Below are 21,848 nucleotides of genomic sequence, written 5' to 3'. Positions count from 1 at the left end.
CCCAAGTCCCCAGTCCTGGCCCCCAAATCCAGACCCAGACCTAGACCCCAGACCCGACCCCGATCCCAAAACCAGACCCAGACTCCAGACCCTAACCTAGCACCCGCCCCAGCCCCCGGTGCTGCCCGCGGCACTGCTACACGAGCCGGGCACACGCTTCCCACTCGGGGCCGAGGAGCGGCCCTCGCAGCCCGGCCGGAGGGCTGGGGCAGCACCGGGCATGCGAGCACGGGGGCTCTGTCGGGCGCCGGGCTGCACCGCGGGCTGGCTCTGACACCGCGACCCGCTCCGGGTTTGTGCCGGGCACCGCCTCAGGGCTGGCGATCGCTGTGATCCCCGCCAGGGCTGCCCCGGGCCCGCAGCGCTCCCAGCGCCGGGGGCTCCGGGCTGCCCTCAGCCGCCCCCACTGCGGGCCCCACCGAACGGGCTCTGCGCATGCGCCGCCCCAGCGGGCGGCACGGCTCGCTGCACACACCGGGGGGCGGTGGCGAGCCCGCGATCCTATTGGCTCACACGACCATCACTCAATCGACTGGGGCACTCCTATTGGCTCGGGCTGAGAGGGCGGGAAGGCTGAAGCGGAGCTCGCTCTCTCCGTGTCGAGCCCTCGCCGTGTGACGCCTTTGCACATGCGCGTTGCAGCGGGTGGGAAACGGCGCCCAGCGCTGCGCTGTAGCTGGCGCCCTAATTGGCTGCTAGGCACCCGCGTGCGCTACTCGCTCCCTCATTGGTTGTCCGGCGCACGCGTGCCGCCGCTCGCGCCCTCATTGGCCGCCGGGGCGCGCATGCGCGCTGCCTTCTGCAGTCAGACGCGCAGCGAGGCTCGGCGGGACGTGACCTGCCGCGGCGGAGCCCTGAGGGCGCGGCCGGCCGTGCGAGCCAGTGCCGCCCCCCCGGCGTGCCGAGCCCCGGCGTGCCGCTGTCTCCGGGCCGGTCGTACCGCCGCCCCGCCGAGTCCCGCTGCAGCAGCCACGCCACTCCACTCCGCGCGTTGGCGCTGCCGTGAGGGAGCCCCCCCCGACCCCGCATTGATGCCGATCACGTGACGCGCGTCGCCGCGCACGTGACCTGTGGGCGGCGCATGCGCGGTGCGGCGGGGGCGGTGCAGGCGGGCGGCGCTGAGGGCGGAGGCGGCGGCGGCCGGAGCGGGGCCGGGCCGGGCTGGGCCGGCGCGAAATGGCGGACAGGTTCTCCCGCTTCAACGAGGACAGGGACTTCCAGGTACTTCCCTCGCGGCGCCCCGCGCGGCCGCGGCCCCTCGGGCTGGGCTCCGCCGCCTTCTCCCCACCTCCCTACCGGGGCTTTGTGTGCGGGCCCGGCGCTGCGCCGCGGCGGGGGGCGGCACAGAGGGGAACGTGGGGGGCCGGGCCCGGCTGACAACATGAGCCGCGGCTGGGGAGGGCTGCCCGGGCACGGGGCGCGTGCTGTGACGGCGGTGGCGAGGGGCCGACCCCGCGGAGGGACCGGCAGGGGAAGGCGGTGAGGGGATCAGCCCTCTCCAGTGATGGGATCACCACCCCCGTGAGGGGTTGCGCCCCTCCCCGGTGAGGGAAGCGGCCCCTCGATGAGGGAATCACCCACCCGCGGGGAGGGCTCGGATCGCTGCCCCCCAGACCCGCACCGCGCCGTCCGAACATCTGCCAGCGACCCCCTTCTCTGGGGAGAAAAGGTCTCTTCCTTCCTTCCCCTCGCCAAAACATCAGTGTTTCAACGTAATTAACGCCACTGGTGCTGTTTGAAAGGGGGTTTAAATAAACAATGGGGAAATTAACGTTGACTCATTAAGCTCGAACAATGACATGTTGTTCTCTGACTTCAGCCCGAGAGAGTCTCGGGGTTGGAAGGGAAAACAAAAGGAGCGAGGATAACGCTGCTCGAGGAGAGCGGTGGATGAGCTGCTGTGTGGGTCCTTGTTTCGGGAGCTGCCGTTGGAATGGTGCTGTTCATCCTCACTCGGGCCTTTCACCCAAAGACCTGGGAGGGTTTTTATAGTGTGGAGCTTGCGTAATTCTGCTTCATCTGGCATTGAGGTGCAGTCTTGGAAGCAGTCAGGACATCCAGAGTGACTAATTTATGTTGTTTCTGGATGTTTTAAGGGGTGCACGCTTCAAAAATTGTTACTAAACTGTGGCAGAAACACACAAGAAAATAAATATGCTCATGGTTGTGTGCAGTGTTGGCATTGCTTGCTCTGAGGATGGAGGTTTGGCTCCTGCCACAGCCCCAAACGTGGGCTCGTTTGCATCCTTCATTTCCTTCAGTGAAGAAATGAGCCATAATTAACACTGGAATAGTCTGATTTGGCTTTGAAGTTTGTGTTTCAGGAAGTGAAGCAAGCCAGATCTTGGGCTTGAAAACACATTTCTTGTAATCCTTTGGTGAGGGAGAGATGGGGAACCTAAACCAAGTTGGGTACTGTGGCTGTGCCCAGGGAACAGGTGAGCTCTGCAGTGGTGCCCACATTTGCCTTTGGGTGTCCTTGTTCCTGTCCCTTTGTGTGGAAACCCCATGGCAAGAAAAATAATTGTAGTGGCAAAACCTGTTACTGTGTCGGGCTCTGGACACACGGGGGAATGTGTGGTGATGTCAGGAGGAAACTCAGCTCCATTACCTGATCCCAAGATCTTGGAAAGTGCTGAGTGTGCCTGGGAACAATAACTGAAGTCACAACCCTGTGTCCTCTTGACTTTAAAAAAGGGCACTGTTCTAAATTGGGATTTATCTGTGCTAAATACCAGGCTTTCCTTGTCCTTCCCCTAGACTAGAGTGAAAAATAAAGTGATGGGGTTTGGTTTTATGGAAGGGTCACTGCTGTGTTCTTCCCTGCCTGAAAATATGCCAGGGAGAAGAGACATTTTATTTTGTGTTAAAGCTTCCTGTGAGGGAAAAGTGGAATCGTTCCCCTGGGAGGAGCAGTTTGGAGCTGGTTGAGGCTGCAGAGGACTGAAGATGAAAACAGTGAGCTGTGGAAGAGATGATCTGAGGGGCACTGGGACAAGGGCACGCTGAATTTTGGGAGCTCAGGGGCCTGTGCATCTACCCCTGACAGCTGGGCAGTCCAACAGCTTTTTCCAAAGTATATTGATGGAGGAAAGCTTTTTGCAGAAGACGAAGGAAAAATAAGGTTCAAAATCACTTTCAGAGAAGACTTCTGAGTTTTCTTCTCTGTACTGAGACAGAGATTGCTTGCGCTGTAACATGGGTGTGGAATACAGGAAATGCTTGCTGTGCTGGGTATTTGCAGGGCTGCTGTGGCCATAGGTAGAAATACACTTGTGTGTGCCTCTGTAGAAGATCCTGGTGTGCAAATATAGCAAAACCTGTTGGTGTTAGGGGTGCCCTTTTCACACAGTTGTAGTTCTTTGGCAGGTGAAATTTCTGTCCTTGGAGCAGGTGTGACTCTAGATGTGATCCCGTGTCCCTGCCAGGCTGGTGAGTCCCAGGGAGCATGGCCAGAGGGAGACAGGCTCTAAAATTACACAGCTTGATCAGGGATGGATGCAGTGTGGGGAGGGAGGGAGGGAGGCTGGGAGGCTGCAGAGAGCTCTCAGGTTGTGTTCTGGGGTGATCTACTTGTGATCTCCTCGCAGTGAAAGGCTGTGTAGCAGTTTGGAGAGAGGGAGAGAAACAAAAGGTTGGGAGCAAAGAGTATAGGTCAAAAGGAACCTTTTAGCTGTTTGGAAGAAAGGCAGATATCTTGGGATTAGTGATGCGGCTAATGAAAGTCACTGGATGAAAAAAAAAAGCATTTCAGAGTTCTCATTATTATCAGCTGCCTTTCTGGAAAGAAGCTGGGAAGAGTCTGGGTTGGGAGAATCAGTTTGGCAAGAGTGCAAGCTGAGCACTGTAGGAGGAGAGAGTCACTGCTGGCAGTGCAGGGTTAGCAGAGGTGATCCTCGAGGTTCTGAGCTTCTGATATACTGGAGAAAAGTGGATTAAAGGTGAGAGCTGCTGGGAGCTGTTCTTCCCTCCCCTGTGCCTGACTGAAGAAAGATCAGTGCTGTCAGGGGAGGCTGGAATGGAAACATACAGCACTGCAGGAAAATCAGGAAGGAAGGACCTAAATCAGCTGGGAAAGAGAAGATGTCCATGGTCTGCAGTGTCTGGAAAGGTGCTCAGGGGAAAAGGGTTCTGCTGGGTTGGGCAGAGGGGTCAGCTGAGAACTGCAGAGATAAGAGGAGTGAGGGATCTTCCCATAGCTGCAGCCACAGTGCTGTGGTGGGCTTGAAGAGAGCTGCAGAGGGAGTGATGCTCCTCCAGGGAGTTCTAGGGAGCATGTGGAAAAGAGTGGCTTGTGTAAGGGTAAGAAAGTCATACATCCCTAAGGATGAAGGTCATGGTGTGGAAGGAGAGGAGAAAGATTGTTACCTGAAATTGTAGCAACTCCTCTCTGTGTTGGGTGGAAGGAACCTTGAAGCTGAAGGTGATTTGAAGTGGAACTTGCCAAAGGAGCAGGAATGGCACTGGAGGATATCACTGCAGTGAGCTGATTAGGCAGCCCTTGGGTTTTTCCTCACAGGATTGTTGTGCTGTAGCTGTGCTCTGTAGCTTTAGAAGCCACACTAAAGGCTTAGATCCTCTTCCATTTTTGCTTTAAGCTCTGAAACTAGAGAAACTTGGAAAGCCCCTGGTTTTGAGTTTATTTTGCAGGTGCTGAACCTGAGGGCAGCTCCATAGAAAGGCCTTGAGTGTGCTCTGCCTGTCCTGGGGATTTTCCCCTTCCCAGGCCAGCACAGGGCTGTGTTTGGGAGCCTTGGACAGGGAAGTGGATGAGTGGAGGAGAAGGGATATCCCTGACCTTCCTTCTCTTGCCTTTCTTCTAGGCTCTGCAACGGCAAGTGAAGTCTTGGGTGGCTCATCCAAATAAATCCCAACTTTTTTTCCATTTTCCATCCAAGAGAGGTTATTTTTGGGGTTCTGACAAGCTTAGTTCTTGGAGTGAAGGGTTGGAGAACCTGTCACAGGCTCTGTCACTCGTGTGAGCCACTGTCCCCTGGACTTATGGGCTTCCCTGGCAGAGACAAATGGGAACCACCATAGCTATGAGGAATTCTGAACAATAGCTGTAGATGATGCTAACAGAATATTGTAGGAGCATTAATAAAAGCTGTATGAACATATGAAACTGCTGCAATAAGTAAATATGTATTTGTAGTGTTATTTTAAAAGCATTTGCAATGATTTTAGTCTTCAGATCAGGTATACAAGCTCAAAGAATAAATATCATAGATATCTCTCTCACTGAAATCCAGAGGAGCTCCCACTTACTCCCAGATGTTGAGAAAATGTTTTCTTGGTGCATTTTTCTCCTTTTCATTGTTGAAGCAGAAATATTACCAGCCATATGTGTCTATGTGTACAATAATTTCCTCTTCCTACGTACATTGCACTTACTGGCATCATTAGCCAGACGGAACACAGGCTGTTCTGTCTCTTGTTTTTCGGTGTTGTGTAGTCTGTGCAATGGAATAACACTTCCACCCAGCAGGAAGAGCCATGCCTGCTTTTCCCTGCTGGGTGGAAGTGTGACCAGTCTGAATCTCAGCTCGGGTCTGTCTGCTAATTCCAAGAAGATAGGTGTTTTTTTTCTTTCCCTCCACAAAGGATTTGAAGAGCTAAGCCAGCACATCGCTGTGCTTCTGGCCCTGCCTGCTTCCAGCAGGTTGAGCTGAGCACTGCTGGCAGGGGGATTTTATGCTTTTTAATTGGCAGAATGTCAGGGATAAGTTCTGTTCCCAAGCAGCTTAGGCAGCGCTTTACTGGACAGCTGGGCCAGCAGCGAGGGGGTTTAGAATCCATCCTTAATGAGTGTGGCCATGGCTGCAGCTTCACTTCACTTCCCAGGTGCTGCCTAAGGGAAGTGCATTTGGTTTTCATGTCCTTCAGCAGGACCAGCTGCTCGGGGTGATGTGGCACTGGGAGCTGATGCCCGTGCTCTGCCCTGCAGAGAGATAAAGAGGGTCATTTTCTCTGCCTGCCTTTACTAATTGGGAAAAGAAAAACTTAATGTGGGGGAACGAGGATTGGAATCTGCAAAATCTGTTACGCTGAGCTTTCAGCTGATCCAGGATCCTGGGGTGTGAGTTTGCCTTTGGCAGGAGTAGCTGCAAGCAGTCCGGAGGCAGCCTGTGCCTTTTCCATGGAGTATTTTCTAACTGAAGAATTAATCTGAGATTTTAGGAGATCTGTTAGAATTGTTTACAGATCTTAATTTATCATTTGATTCAGGTTATATTTCTGGTGTGGGCCCAGCACAGGAAGAATACAGCTCTTACCTCCTTGGCAGGACGTTCTGACCTTTCGGTTGAGCAGAGCAGGAACAGCAGAACTGGGACTGATTTTTTTAACCTCCCTGTGTGAGTGAGGAAGGGGGGGGAGAGGACTGGGGGAAAATGTGTTCTAAAGTAGATCAAGTAGTATTGGTTCCAGTTTAGAACATCACGGTGGGGTGTGAACTTCAGTGTGGATTTCTGGGATTCAGGTGGTGAGGTAATTTTATATAGACCTTTCCTGTCTTGGTTGTGCTTTCCCCCAGTCTGTGTTGTCCCTTCTCTCCTACAGTGGTGGTCTCCATTGCTGAGTTCCAGTGAATGGGAAAGGAAACACTTTATCCTACAGTCCCACAAGCCATGGCTGAGCCACCTCAGCTTCTTCTGAGTCACCTTCTCTAAGACAAAACCCACACCTCTACCCAGCCCCTGCCACCTCTGAGTGGGAATATGGAGCTCACTGGATAAAAAGCACTGCTGCGGTTCTAGGGCAGCACTTCCTCAGTTGACAGAAGCCTTTCTCCTACCACATGGCTTTAGATCTTTAGTCATTCTTTCTCCCTTCAGGCAGCTCTGTGGACTGTTAATGTGAGATTTTGGCCATTCACAGTTTTAAAACCAGAAGTTAATGTTAGGATGGTGGTTTTAAATATCCAGGTATCACTTCAGTTTCAGTTCCCATTTTGGCCCAGTTCTGAGTCTAGGAGTTTGTGTTTGGCTGCATGATCTCTCTCTTGAAGACAACTGGTGATGGGGAACATTTTCCTTTGTAGATTGTTCTGGTAGTTTAGCCATTGAAAGCTGCATTTTCCTTAATTTTTCTTCTAGATTTTCTTTATTTTTAGCTCTTTGGTGAGCTTTATGTCCTCCTCTGCTGCGCCAAAGCACACATTACTACTCTTTGTCCTCCTATGTGGAGGCATATACAGCATTTCTGCTCAATTTTAGCTTCTGAGAGCCTTAATGGCTCTGAATTCTGTTATTGTTCTCTGTGTTGTTACAGCTTTCTGCATCCTAAATTGTCCACTTGTGATTGGAAAACTTGCTCAGAGGAATTTAGAGCTGATTCTTACCTGATATAACATACTGAGATAAACATCTTTTTTACTGAGAGATAAACATCTATTTACTGCTTTTTTTCGTGTTTGCCCTTTCTTTGTTGAACACCCTTGGACTGTATTTTTATCCTTTCTGCTGCCATGTTGTGTGAGGAGGTTTTAACTGGGATTTCTCAGCCTGCTGGGTGCAGCCCTGTGCTGTAGCTGTGTTTGTACAGGGCTCTGTGAAAGCAGACGTGGTGTTAGGGAGTTGAAGCCACTCTTCCACAGGTCAGGTTGCTCTGTGCCAACACATCCTCACTGTTGTTCCCTCTTTGTTGGGCTGCCTGATCTGCAAACTGAGCTGGCAGGTGCTCTGTTTCCTCTGGTCATTGATAACAGTATTGAATGGAGTTTGAATCCTGTTAATGTGCTCCTGAGGGAGATTTTCTGTGAGATTTGGGTTTAGGAACAATTCTTTATCAAGTTAGACACCATAGGAAGAAAGAAAAGGCAGATAATATTATGGAAGCTTGGAAGTTAATAGTGGTAAATAGATTACACTGAATATTACAGAGCTGGCACCCTGTTCCACCAGGGTGGTTTCTCTTTGCTGTGTACTATCGGCTGTGGTCACCCACAGGAGGGAAGGGGCATCCAGAGGGACCTGGGCAGGCTGGAGAGGTTGGTCTGTGTGAACCTCATGGAGTTCAGGGCAAGTGCACAGTCCTGCCCCTGGGTCAGGTCAGTTCCAAGCACAAATCCAGGCTGGGGGAGAATGGATGAAAGCAGCTCTGGGGAGAAGGACAGGGGGATTGATTGATGAGAAGTTCAGTGGCTCTGCCGTGTGTGCTGGCAGCCCAGGAACCAGCCGTGGGCAGCAGGTGAGGGGGGAATTCTGCCCTGCTCAGGTGAGACCCCACCTGCAGAGCTGCCTCCAGCCCTGGGGTCCCCAACACAGGAAGGACGTGGAGCTGCTGGAGTGAGTGCAGAGGAGGCCGTGGAGCTGCTCTGAGGGCTGGAGCCCCTCCACTCTGGAGCCAGCCTGGGACAACTGAGAGTGCTCACCTGGAGGAGGCTCCAGGGACAGCTCAGAGCCCCTTCCAGGGCTAAAGGGGCTCCAGGAGAGCGGGAGAGGGACTAGGGACAAGACTAGGTGAAATATCTTCCCACTGACAAAGAGCAGGGTTAGATGGGATGTTGGGAAGGAATTCCTTCCTGTGAGGCCCTGGCACAGGTTGCCCAGAGAAGCTGAGGTTTCCCCATCCCTGGAAGTCTCCAAGGCCAGGTGGAGCAGCCTGGGATAGTGGAAGACTCTCCCCTGCAGGGGATGGAACGAGATCATCTTGAAAGTCCTTCCCCACCCAACCCCTTCCATGGTTCTTTGGTTGCTGGAAGGTCCTGGTTAGCCAGGAAGATGTGGGTGCTAGAAGCTGCAGCAGCTTCTGCATCAAGGCACATAAAAAATGACAAAGAGAGAATTGGGTGAGTGAGGCCGGTGCTGGCTCTTGGTTGGAGCTTGCTGAAGGGCTGCAGAGCATCCCTCGTGTGCTGGAACAGATCCACAGCTGGTGTTGGTGCAGCAGAAGGAATCTGAAAGACATGAAATTGTTCTTGTTTGGTGCCAAAGTATGCAAAGCAGAGACCTGCCTCTGGCTCCCACTCCTTGTGTGGTACAAGCTGTTTATCTCTGAACTGTAGAACGTGTTTTTGTTTGGACAGCTCTAAGTGGGTCTTTATATGCACGTTTTCCTGGTTTAAACCCCTTGACCTGTGACTAGTCTTAAATGTGTTCTGCTGATTGGGTTTTCAGTGTTTTTGGACTTAGCAGGAATAATTTTGTCAAAATTAATTTTTAGTTTGGTAAACAAAAGGTGCCATCAACTTCTCAATGTGCAATTCCAAGGTGCTTCTTTCAAACTGTGCCAATTTAAATTCATCTCCGAGTCTCAAGTGATTGCTTTTGTTGTATTGACTTGAGAGGATTTTCCTGTTAAGTACTCTCAGAATAATTGATGTGTGTGTCTGCTGAAAATGAGGTTTTGCTGCAGCTTTCACAAGATGTTGACTGTAAATATTCAGCTGTTTCTGGGGGTGTGCAGATGTGCCATGTCCATACTTCCCACTTGTATTCCAGGGAAAGGTCTGGGAAAGCAATTCCTCGTGTGTGGAGGGCAGTGAGAACGTGTTGTTTGGGAAAGCTTCACCTCTGCGTCGCTAGGAAAGAATCTGGGATTTTTTTGTGTGTGTCTTTACAGACACTGCAGGGAACAACAGGAAAAAGGATGATTTTGTTCTGGGAAGCATTAACAAAGGCTTTTCAGGTGCCAATACAAAGTTGCTTTTGTATTGCTTTTTATAGCTTTGAGAACCCGTGTGGCCTTTATAATTATCCAAGAAAGTTTCCAGGGTTGGATGGAGCCATCTTCTAGGTGCATGTTTGTCTTAAAAATGTATTTTTTTCTGGGTGTATAATGAATATTCAAAAAACATTGTAAGCCACACTTTCCTGGAGTTGTTTTTGAGTTCTTTGGATGGATTTCTAAACACCAACATGGTTGTCTGCATCAATTACGTTTTGGAGCCCTTCCATGGTATAGAGTCATCAGGCCCTGCCGAGCGGCAAAGGGCAGCATGAATTACTACTGTGATCTGCAGTCAGCCTGCGTAGGGAGGTGTGGATCTTGCAGAGGTATTAGAAACCCGTTATATTTTGATTGTGTGTAATAAACACAGCAATCACTCACAGGGAGCTGCATATTGGTTTAAACACCTTCCTTCCCCCACTGGTCTTGGCTGAAACTCGCTGTGAGGTCAGTGGTGATGTTGGTGATAGAGCCCCACAAATAAATCAGAGCACTATCAGACCTTGGCACTTGTACCTCTTGTGTCTCATCCATGCCTGGAATGAGTTTTTATCCTGCCTGTTCCACGTGTGCCCCTGCAGCTCTGCAGGTGGTGGGTGTCTCACCCTCAGGCCACGTGCAAAGAAGTGAAACCAGCACGGCAGGAAACAGCTGCCCGAGCTGGGGAGGTTTGTCAAAAGAGGACTAAATACAACATGAGATGAGTGTCGATGGTGGTTTGCTGAAATTCCTGGTCTTTGGGTCAGGCAAGAGGCTGGTGCTCCAGCAGGGCAGAGCGATTCCTGAGCCTCTTGGCCGCTGTGCTGGTGCTGGCCAGGCAGCATTCACCCAGGGGTCCGGGATGTGGGATGTTGGCAAGAGTGCTGGGAGCCAGCTTTGGGAAAAGTGGATGGATGTGAGGGTGTCTTATCCATCTAAAGATGTTGTAACTGCTCCATCTCCTTTAAAAAAGATTATTTCAATATTAACAGGATATTCGCTTCTGGAATCAGAGGGTTTTGTCCCCTGCTCCGTGGGGGTGCTGTGTGTGTGCAGAGAGGGAGAATTTGGCAAGATGGCATTTGCTGCCTTGTGCTCAGATGCTGCTCCTGTCCCTGTGCTCAGCCCTTGCATCTGTGCTGACCTGTCCCGGGAGGGCAGCAGGAAATGTCAGCTGTGCTTCCAGCCGCGGGAGCAAAACATTTGGGATCTGCAGCTCACGTGGCCTGCCCTGGCTTTATCCACACTAGAAAATGGCCTTTTTCAGGGGCACTCATTTGTCTTTTTGGGCGTTCCGGTGTCTCAACTGCATTTCTCAGCCTAATGCCTGTAGGGCTTTTGGGAGTGGGGAGTGGGCTTGGTTAAATGCTTTCAAGTGATACTTGTGGGTAACAACCCTGAATTTTATGGCTTGATGTAACATTTTTGGAGTTTAAGATTTATTGATTGAATTGATGGATAAATAGAATATGAAAAAAGTGGTGCTAATCTGCTTTAGTGTTTTAAAATTCCATTTTCTAAGGTAAATATAATATAAATGTGATTTTTTGAGTCTTTCTGGTACTCTCGTAGCGTAAAACTAAATTTTGAATATCTTAAGGAGCACACTGCACTCTTTTCAAGTGCAGTTAAGCAGTCATGATCATGCTGTGCTCTTTTCCAGTGCATTTAAGAAATAATAACAGTGAGTATAGTAAGGCTTTTCTGCAAAATTGCTTTCTTTAGATTGTTACTGGCGTGGTCTCACGAAGCAGCATTTCTGAGTGCCTTCCTGAGCCAATCCTGCAATCCAGTAGGGACGTAAATAGATTGTTTCTGCTGTGACGTCTCAGCAGCTGCATTCTGCCCATTCCCTCCCCAGGCAGCCCTGCTTTAATGCTCCCAGGCAGAGCTGCAGGGTTTTATGCCAGAATCTTTTCCTATTTTTGCTCTGTTCACAGCACTGAAGGCATTGTCCCTTGTGGTTGGAGCAGGCAGCATTTTCCAATCCTAGGCTCTTTCTATCTGACTTGAGCTGGGCTTATAACTCACCTTGTCCTGTGTGGTGTCAGTAACAGCAGGCTCTGCTGGAGCCCAGGGACAGCTGAGGGGAGGGGTCCTGAATGAATCCCCCTCGCTCCCAGACCATTGTCCTGCTCCTTTGTGTCCCCAGAGCTCCGTGTCCCCAGCTCCAGCCCAGCTGCTGGCCTGGAGACTGCCACATTTTCTTTGGGAATAATACATGGATAACTTAGGGCTGTTCATCAAAGAAACCTCTCATTCCATCAGGAATGGGCACTCTGTGGAATGTGTTCTGCATGCTGACATCTTAATGTGCTTCTGTGCTTGGGCGGATTGCACAGGGCAGTGCAGTAATTAATATCCAGGGAGGTCTAATGGCCTAAAGCAGTTGAAGTGACTCATCCTTATTTTGTCATTGTGTTGGTAGTGCTTTAGGTGTCTTAGAAATGCAGGCAGTGCTCATGACCCAGCTCGGGTTTTGGATACACCCTTTGGGGTGTGAGAGGGAAGGGGAGAGTATTTTCTTCTGCTTGTCATTGTGAAGATTTTAAAGGTTTCCCTTTCTCAGTGATTTGTGTGTGGATTTGTGGTAACCCACCTTTCTGCAGAGGTGCTTCATATAGAGGAGAGGGTGAATTCTGTGGTGCTGAACAGTGATAAATAGGCTTTAATCAACAATTCATTTCACTTGCATTGAGTGATTTATTGACAACAGTTCTTGCCACTAAGGATTTTGGGATGAAAGTGTAATTAAATTTCTTAAATTTTTTTAATGATGCTGATTGGGTTTAGTTTCACTGCCACAATGTTTGGGACCTTGTAATTAGGAAAGAAGCAGCAATGCTCTTCCCCATAACTATTAACTTGAATTGTCCCAGGAAATGCAGTAACTCCACTGGATGTGATCTGGGACAAAATGGCATTTGTTGAGCCAGGGCCCTGAAGTATTTGTAGTCCAAAAAAGGGAGAACAAGAGCTGAAATCCTGCATGGAGGCAGCTTTTGTTGGTTGATTTTTCAAATGCCATATTCAGTGTGTGAGGGCTCTGAGAAGGTTTGGCCAAGAGCTTTGAGCAAAGATCAAACATTGGGAAAGTGGAGGAGAGAGCAGAGATCACGTGACTGTGAGTAACCAGAGTGCGTAGAGAGCCAAAGTTCAGATGATATTACACAAAAATTACAGGGCACAAACGTGTTGGCTCCTGGAGAAGAATGCACAAGGAAGCCAAGTGGTGTGCGTGGTGTGTAATGAGGTGTGTTTGCATGCTGGAGGCTTGTCCTTGCTTCTCATGAAGTAGGAAAATATATTGAATTTCAGTGTGGTTATAAGGAAGCACCAATGGTGGAGCACTGGATGTAGCACAAAGAGCAATAAATGGTGCTTAAGTGGAAACCTCTCATCTTACTCTGCTGTTCCAGGGTGGATGGAGAAGTGTCTGTGAGAAAGGAACAGTGCAGCACATCTTGGCTCACAAAGCAGAAGTGAGAGGCCCTGATACAAGCAGCTGTAAAATGGAGGGGCAGAGGATGAGTGGGAGGAGGGTGCTGCAGTCAGCCCCAAAATCCTTGTCCACAGGAGCACGTGGAAACTTTGCCATTAGCTCCCAGGACTGGGAATTTACTGCTTCTCTGTAAGTCATACAGGAAGGAGGTTTGGGAATAGGTTTTGAGTAGTGCTGGGTTTAATGCAGGTGTTATTTCATATCCTGGTATCCATGGGGTTGAATCCAAGGGGTTGAATCCTTCCTTTCGTATAAAGTTTCCTCTGAAGTGGGAAGCATCTCTCAAGTCTGCAGAAGACACACTTCAAAATCATACTGAAACATGGTTAGTGCTTGGGGTTTGTGTTTGCTAGAAATGTATTCTCAACAGATCCAGCATTTAGGGTTTAATTAATTGTTGAATTTAAGTGTTAAAGTATTTTGTGTTCTTCTGATTCATTGTCTTAAGGTACAGCAAAACAGAAATGTTTTATGGATCAATGCACCAGGTTGTGGATTGGAAAAGAGGGAAACAGATGGAATTCCCCCAACTTGTTCCTTAGCCAGTTCCAGGGACGAAGAAGCAAAGGAACAGACTGTGCTGCTTCCAGCTCCAAAAGGCCTGGGATCCCCATGAAGGCAAACAGCATTGTTGTGGCCATAGCCACAGAACCATTTTTCTCTTACCTGATTAAACATCACTGGCCTGAACCCCCATAAATCCAACCTCACGATAACCATTGGATTGTCTGCTTGCCTTTTTCCAGGATGAGCTGCTTTATGGTGGAAAGGAATTTTTCCTTTATAATTTCTTCTAAATATTTATAAATAAAGAGCAGTCTCTGTGATGAGTATTGATTTTGGTTCTGTTTGGACACTTTGCTATTTTGAAGCCTCGAGTTTCCCAGCCTGAAAAACCCTCCTGACCCAGGAGCAGGCTGGCAGCATTCCCATGGGGCCTGTTCCCTGTGTCCATGGCCTTTTTATGCCCAGGACTTACAGGGCAGCACCTGCCTCTCTGGAAAGCTCCAGTTTTAGTATTGCAGCTGTTTGAACCAGGGACAAGTAGAGATCAAGTACATAATAAACCCCAAAGAATATGAATATGTAAAATAACCCCCAAAATACATGGAGTGGGTGGTGGTGGGATCACCGGAACTTGGAGCCAAGGCTTTGTTTGCTCTCTGATTCTCTGGCCGTGGCACAGGGAGTGCTCAGCCTTTTGCATAGTTTCAGGGAGGAGATGTTGTTTTAAGCACCGAAGAAGTGACTTGTGAAGCCTCAGAGCAGCAAGGCGTGCTGCCCTGGAACTGGGATTGACCCTTGCCTTGGTAACAACAGCTTTCAGTGCCTTGGCAGGCAGCCCACCAGGGCAGCTGGGGAGTGGGCAGGAATATTTAGCTATTCCAGGTAATTCAGTGGTGTGTGCTGAGCTACCTGCAGGCAGCGGTGAAAGGAGGCGCAGGGATGTGTCTGGGTTTGTGCTGAGAGGGTTTCAGCTGGTGATTAACTGAGCATTATGTGAGTTTAATGTTTTAATAGATGAAGTTTAGCAATGTGTTTTTGCCAGTGTCGGCAGCGTGTGCACTTCTGACTGTTCTGGTTCTTTTGTACACTGTGTTTTGGGAGGTTGGGGTGTCCCCCAGCCACTGAGGCAAGTTTTTGGTGTGGGCTGCTGGACTCCTCACACACAAAGTCTGTGCATCCACACCACGCTGTCTCTGAGCTTTGTTAGCCTTCCAAAGCAGCTCTGCGACTGCTTGTGCATAGTAAGTTTGCCTTCAGCTTGCTCCTTGAAGGCTGTCCAAAAAAAAAAAAAAAGAAGAAGAAAGGGAGTGGATTGCTGCCTGCAGATTAAACCCCAGATTTGCTCTGGAGAGGCCACAGGAAAGATGATGCCCGGGAGCACAGCATGGCCAGGGTGAATTTACCACCAGGGCCTGCAGATGATGGATGGGCTGGAAGTTGGGGCACCAGCATCAAAGCACCTTCTCTTGGCACCAGGCTTTAGTCAAGATGTTCCCTTGCAGATTTGCATTCCTGCCTAGGAACACTCCTTCCAGAGGATTTTTGGAGGCTGGTGCCTGGCTTGTAGTATTCCAACTGTCAGTCTGTTACAACTGCAGTTTGCTCTTTCGGGTGCTGGCTTCCATTAAAATTCTTGCAGAAGGAAAAGTTGGTATTGGTCGAAGGAGGAGGGTGACAACTTGTTTCTTTTGGCAGCAGTGTTGTGTGTTCCTGCTCCAAGGGATTGTGGAGCTGGGATGCAAATAGAACCTGCCAGGGGTTTGGTGTGCACAGAGCAGCCAGTGGTACTGCAGGGCCTGAGGGGGGAGTGGGGGGTGGCAGCCAAGGCTTGGCACCTCCTGGAGTTTCTGTGACGCTGAGTGGGGCCTGGGAATGTAGGAGAGCCCACTGAAGCCACCCCCTGCAGTGGCTTTTGGCCTCATCCCAGCTGCTGGAATTTCACTTCTTTTGCTTCCAAGTTTGCAGCTGGAAGGTCCGAGTGTTTCCTTTCCAGGTCTGTGCCAGTGACAGTGGATGTGTTACATCATGGACCTACTGAACAGCCAAAAGTGGTTCACCATGTTTGAAATGTCAGGAATTTGAGGTTTCAGAAACCTCAAATTATGGCAGAGCTGCAGTGGAGGTGTTTGCTTTTCCTGAAATGGCCCTTCATTGTTGTGTTCCTCCAGCACTACCAGCACTTGTTCTGGAGATCAAAGATTGCCATTGCCTTCCTAGCTCAGGGACCTACATGCTCAGTATTCACCCAAAACATGGGAAGATGCAACTTTTGCAAGGGGGGTGGTGGTCAGCTGGCAGGGGGGCTGCTTCAGGTCGGGAATAAGGCTGTGTGGTTTATTGGGGGATCACTTCCATGGACAGATCACTGCTCAGGTTTGTGGGAAGGGCTGCTCCACACCATGGACCAGCACTGTGGGCACAGGGACAGGTTTCCTTTGGTACCACTGTGGGGTTTTGTTGGCTTAAGGTGTATGAAGCCATATGTATCCCTCAAGAAAATTCCTGGTGCAGGGAAAGCTTTCTGGTGGTGTGGACATCCATTCCTGCTGCTCCTTGTCATGTGTGATTTCCATGCTGGCACTGGTGCTTGTGCTCAGTGTTTTCATAGACTTTCTAAGGAAAAAAATCTAGAAGCATTGTCATTATAAATGTTTGGTATTTTGCCAACTTTAATAGTTTATGATCATCATAAAATTTACTTATTTTTAGGATTTTTTGTCCTTGTAGCTGCTCCACTGAATTGTGCCTGTATTTAATAAGTTAATTTTTTAGCAAATTTATATGAAATGTAACACTTTAACCAAAGGTGTCTGTCCAATAACTGTTGGAAGCGTGTGCTGTGGAGCTGAGCTGGTTTTCTCTTGCAGGGCAATCACTTTGATCAGTATGAAGAGGGGCACCTGGAGATAGAGCAGGCGTCTCTGGACAAGCCCATCGAATCGGTAAGGCCCCCCCGAGCAGCAGCGCTCCCGCAGTTCGGCCGTGTCGGATGCTCCTTGATGTGAATGCACCCAAACTGAGCGCAGTGGGCTCCTTGGTGGCAGTGAGGGGTAATTGGTGGTAAACTGCATGCTGACCTTAAGTGGGCCTGGGATTTAATCTTGAAGTAGTCTTAAAATGAAAACCTGAAATTTGAGTTCAACGTGGAATTATTTAAAGTAATACATTTATTCATAGATATTTATTTTAAGGTTTTATACTTTTCTTTGAAGAATCAGTTTAATTTAAGTGGAACCTTATGGAATAGTGTAGTGAAATACATTTTGATCCTTTTTAGTTTATATTTTTGGAAAAGTACCGTTGTGTTTAAAGTGTTAGAATGACACCTGGCGGTGTGGAGACGGGGATCAGTGTTAGTCCAGCAGTCCTTCCCCATGGAGCTGAAGCTGCCCTCAGCCTTTCTCTAAAATTGCTTTACCTTGAGTTAGGTGTGAAGACTCCTGCTGTAAGATGGGAAAAAATGAGGTTTTGTTTAGTTTTAATTTTTTAATCTTTTTGGAGCCTTTTAATTTTTCTCTGCGAAGCACCTTCTGCTGGTTTTAGGCACAGCAGCTTGTTCAGCTTAAACTGGACCCACATTTGTCATTTAGCTTTAGCTAAGTTTCATTTGCAGTTTCCTTCTGAAACAAGACAACTTGTAGTGAATAATCAAAGGACACTTAGTGGTGTTCTGATTAAGTGTAGATTTTTGTTTAAAAAGTACTTGTCAGGTGTTTCTTTTGCCTATTAATTGAAGTTCTGTTAAAATTTCTCCACATTAGTCAGCCCTTAGAAGAGCCAGTGTTAGCCAAAGCCCACTATATATTTTTGTTGGTGTGTAGGTTGGTGTTGTGTGTGTTTGTGTGCGTGTTAGATGTTTACCAAAAATTTACACAACTTGGGGTGTTCGACGTTTTTCTTCCGCAGCAGTTGGCCCATATTAGCTAAGCAGCCATGATCTGGTTTGTATTGCACGGTCTGCCTTTTTTAATTTCTTCTCTAGGGTTTCCTTTCCCCTTCTTATTTCTGTTCTTCTGGTCCAGTGAACACTGCATATAGTACCTACTGTCTTAATGTGCTGGCATGATGCTAGATTTAGGCATGGCAGTAATTGATGACGCATGAGATAATGCTGCAGAGATGGGAATTGGTATTCACTCTTCTCCTGAATACTTCAGTCTCACCTTGGGACACGGGGATTTGAATTCAAACGCCAAGCTGGATGGAAATATAATGGGAAGTATGTGTCGGTAGCCTACTCTGGGCCACACTGGAAATTAGCATTTCAAAATAATTCAAATGCTGCTTACAGACTAGACTGGTTACCTGATTTCCAAAAGTGCTTTCCCAAAGCAAGGAGTAGAAGAGGTCACAGATTACATCTCTGGTGATCCAGAGGGAAGGATGCCTATGGAAGCGTGTAAAGCATGAGCAGATACCCTGGGCCCACGTGGGCTCACTGTGCAGATCAGGAGTAATGCTTTGTGCAGTTTGATTAAGGCTGAACTGCAGCAGAAAAAATAAATTAAATTATGGCTTCAATATTTTATTCTTGTCTCTCACTATCCAAATGTCAGGACATTTTTAATCTTTACAACTCCTTGGTAGATACAGTTCAACCTAATTGGAAACAGTTGGATGAAGAGGACAAGAGAATGGCTTGTTTTGTGAGGAGAAAGAGTTAAAACCTCAAATTGTTCTTTAAAATCAAGTTTGTTCCACTCTTCTTTTGTCTGAAATAAGAGAATCACAGAATCATTAAGGTTGGAAAATCCCTCTAAGCTCATTGAGTCCAGGCAATCCCACAGCACTGCCAAGGCCACCCCTAACCCATGTCCCCAATGCCACTTCTCCATGGCCTGTGAACCCTTCTGAGGATGGTGACTCCAGCACTCCTCAGGACAGCTGTGCTCTGTCCATCCCAGGATTTCAGAGCTGTGGCTGCTGCACGGGGGGTGGTTTTGGCCTGAGCAAGGGTGGTATCAGAGACTGCAGTCAGAAGCAAACTGATAATTTCTGAGGTTTCACATGGTCTTTGTAAAAATACATTGTTGATTCCTTAATTCCCCATCTGGGAAGCAGGAATTACTTTGTTGTGTTTCCTGACACCTGTGGAGGTGATTTTGCTTCCCCACAAGAAGCAAAATGATCAGTGTGCCCTTTTAATTGGCAAATTACACACATTACCAGAAGGGACAGTTTCCTTGGCAGAATTCAGTGGGGTACCTCTCCTGCAAGATGTTTCACCAGGAAAGGAGGGTTCATTCTGCTCTTTTGGCTTTTCTTTCCTTCTATTTTATGCTGTTTGCTCACCCAGAACCAAAATTGAGAGGGAAAGAGGAAAGGCAAATTGATGTTTTAGGACTGCCACACATCTAAGTATTTTCAATATTAATGAATTGGGTTTTAATCCTTAACAAGTTCTCTGTTAACAATCCAACTGGCCCTTTCCAAGGAGTCTGCTCAGAGTCATGAATGAACCTGTGCTTCATGGTATGGAAGCAGTTTGGGTGGTGACCACCCTGTGTTTATGACTGTGGGAAATCAAAGTGCTTGCCAGTTAAAATGTCATTCTTCAGAACAAAGAGTGGATTTAGTATATTCTCATAAATGTGTTCCTTGCAGCTTCCCACATCTTAGTGACAGGAAGGTGCTCCAAAGCCTGCAGGTGTTTGGAGATGGGGGGAGTGTTTTCTGTGCCATGTCCCTGTAACAGTCCCCACTGATGTGACATCCATCTCTGCAGCATTATCTGTTGAGAGGTGCTGACTGTACTGCTACAGCATGCAACTCAAAGGTGGCTGGAAAAATAGGTTTGGGAGTCTACAGATCATTACAATGTTGAAACGTGTCCTCAATGAGCCTACTGGTGATGGTGTTCCTGTGGAAATCCTGCTGTGTACAGCTCATTTAGGCCAAAGATGTCTGCTCTGAAACATGGGACTCTAACCAGAGTACATTTATGGAAAACAGAGCTGTCAGGAGCTAGGGATGGACGTGGCCTGAACAAGTGCCAGCTGTTTTCCATTACTAAATTGAAGAAAGTATTTCATATCAATGGACTCTTCAGAGCTACAAATACTGATATTTTTTCCCCCCACAAGTAACATTTTTTTCTTGTTGTGCTTTGAAAGATGCTGCACTTACACTGGCTGTTCATGTCAGTGCAGTCATTGGTGTCCTTGAAAAATCAGAGCGCTTCACCCTTTTTTCTAAACTCAAGAAGCTGCATGCATTTGTTTTGGGGCATTATGAGTTCACTGAGTTCAGGTACTTGAATGGGAAGTCACAAATTATTGCAGCTTTAATAGAATCCAGATTTTCTCCACATTAATTCCTTATCTCTACTTGTTTATTGAGTCTCTTTGCTGTGAATTCCTGGTTTTCCTCATCCCAGCAGTGCAGATGGAGTAGGAGACAGCCCTTAGAGCCCCCAGGAAGCAGCCCTGGCCCCGTGCAGGCAGTGTCAGGGGTGGACCCACGCCGTCACCGCTGCAGGTTGGAGGCCAGCCTGGGAATCACCCACTTATCCTGGAGCTTGTTAGTTTGTCCTTGTCCTGACTAACACGTGTCCTTTCCCCTCTCTAATGCTGCTCGGTGCCGTGCGGGGCGCCTGGAGCCCCGTGTCAGGCTGCAGTCGGTGGTGCTTGGACACCAGGGGCTGGCACAGCCTGGCCCAGCCGGGCTGTGCCACTGGAAATCTGTACGGATCTGTGGACTCCACTAGTTCCAAAGTGTCATTTGATGAGGCTGCTGATTTGACATTTAGCAGCAGCCATATGTGGACAGCGCTATAAATAATGTGCTTCTGGAAGCTGAATGGTGTAGCATTACTATTTGGCTTTTCTCTCTGGTCTTCATTGTGTCATCTGTAGTGAGCTCTAGGTTTTGTTTTGGGAATCTTTTCAACCTCTTGTTTGCATGGGTTCACCCAGTAGCGTCTGATCCTTGCTTATAGATTCCTCCATACACAGTCAGCACAGCTTACAATCCACTCAAGAGAGGAATGGTTCCTGCCCGAGCTGGGATGAGCGATGGGATCGTGGGGATCTCATGGAAAACCTGTGCTAGGCAAAACTGCTGATGTGGGTTACATCCCACAGGCATCATCAAAACCTTGGACTTCCACCCATCTTATAATTGTAAGCAATTTTTTTTTTTGATTGGCCAGGACCTTTATCAGAAATTTGTGCTGGGGATGTCCTGCTCAGGAATCACTGATTTGCATGGAAGGCAAGCAAGGGCGCAGGATGGGGATCTGGGAGGCCAGTTAGAGCTGCTGGAGCCCAGTCACTTTGGATGAGGTTTTTCCAAAGCAGGTTTCCCAGCTCTGTGAAGGTCTGGTAGACCCAAGGCCTTGCATTTCCTACACCTTTGGAGAAGTTCTGCTTTGTCATTAGAGCAGAGCTCTCCATCAGTGCTGCCCTGCTCCAGAGCTGGCATTGTCCCACCCAGAGCTGCTGAGCCCTTCTCCCTGCATGGAGCATCCCACAGCCTGTGCCCATGTGGTCCAGGAGAGCTCCCTTGCTCACCCAAGCACCTTTTGGGAGACTTAGTTTGGCTGCCTCAATAATTTTTATTGTGGCTGTAATACAAGGAGCTCCCAAGTGGCAGAGGAAGAAAGTGAGGAGACTCATGCCCTCTACTGAGAAATGAGGGGTGTCCTCCTAGGGCTGTGGTGTTTCTGTGGATCACTGCAGCTCTTCTGCAGGAAAACTGCTGCAGTGTGAGGATAGTCTGTTCAAAAGGAGTGACAGCTCATGACACGGGCAGGAAGCTTGCTGTGAAAAGCCCCATCTCTTCTATATGAAAGTAGCTGTACTTTACAGAACTTTCACTTAAAACTACACTTAAAAAAAAAGCTGTCAGCTGTTACAACATTTGTTGTCCCATGTTACAGCATTTGGTCCCAATATCCCTGATACTCCCTAGAGAGCAGACAGGCTCTCACATGGGATTAAGCGAGCTTGGCCTTCCATTATTTAATTTTTAGGGCAGGATTTGCACTGAAGAGCAGTTCTGTCAGTCTGCCTGCATCAGAGGTCTGGGTTAGCCATTGGAAAAAGAGGGAGGAGCTGAACATGGCCAGAAAGGAGCAAAGGGATGGCCAGATCTCAACTCAAATGTTAATTTTAAATTATTAGAGTTGTTCTCCTTATTCAGTTCAACAGGAGATGCTCCATTTCAATTGAGTAGGATCTAAAATTAG

The 21,848-nt window shown here is 48.6% G+C and overlaps 1 protein-coding gene across 8 annotated transcripts in view; it reads left to right on the top strand.

Moving 5' to 3' along the window:
- The first annotated feature begins 828 nt into the window (after nucleotides 1–828).
- GPATCH8 (G-patch domain containing 8) overlaps nucleotides 829–21,848 on the top strand; it is a 55,777-nt gene continuing 34,757 nt past the window's right edge. For 2 of the 8 annotated variants that reach the window (XM_064400140.1, XM_064400143.1), the window contains exons 1-3: nucleotides 1,172–1,221; nucleotides 16,528–16,602; nucleotides 17,567–17,601. Coding sequence is in view for 2 of the 8 variants with exons in the window: in XM_064400137.1 (XP_064256207.1) it covers nucleotides 1,177–1,221; nucleotides 16,528–16,602 (120 nt within the window). In the remaining 6 variants the exon portion in view is untranslated. Of the gene's footprint in view, nucleotides 1,222–16,527; nucleotides 16,603–17,566; nucleotides 20,138–21,848 lie in introns of those variants that run through there. The other 6 variants (XM_064400139.1, XM_064400142.1, XM_064400141.1 and 3 more) reach the window with 5 other exon arrangements.

Source organism: Passer domesticus, chromosome 27 (assembly GCF_036417665.1).
Source record: "Passer domesticus isolate bPasDom1 chromosome 27, bPasDom1.hap1, whole genome shotgun sequence".
In the NCBI taxonomy this organism is placed as follows: Eukaryota; Metazoa; Chordata; class Aves; order Passeriformes; family Passeridae; genus Passer; species Passer domesticus.
The sequence above is the reverse complement of the archived record's forward strand: the minus strand, read 5'-3'. Positions and strand labels throughout refer to the sequence as shown.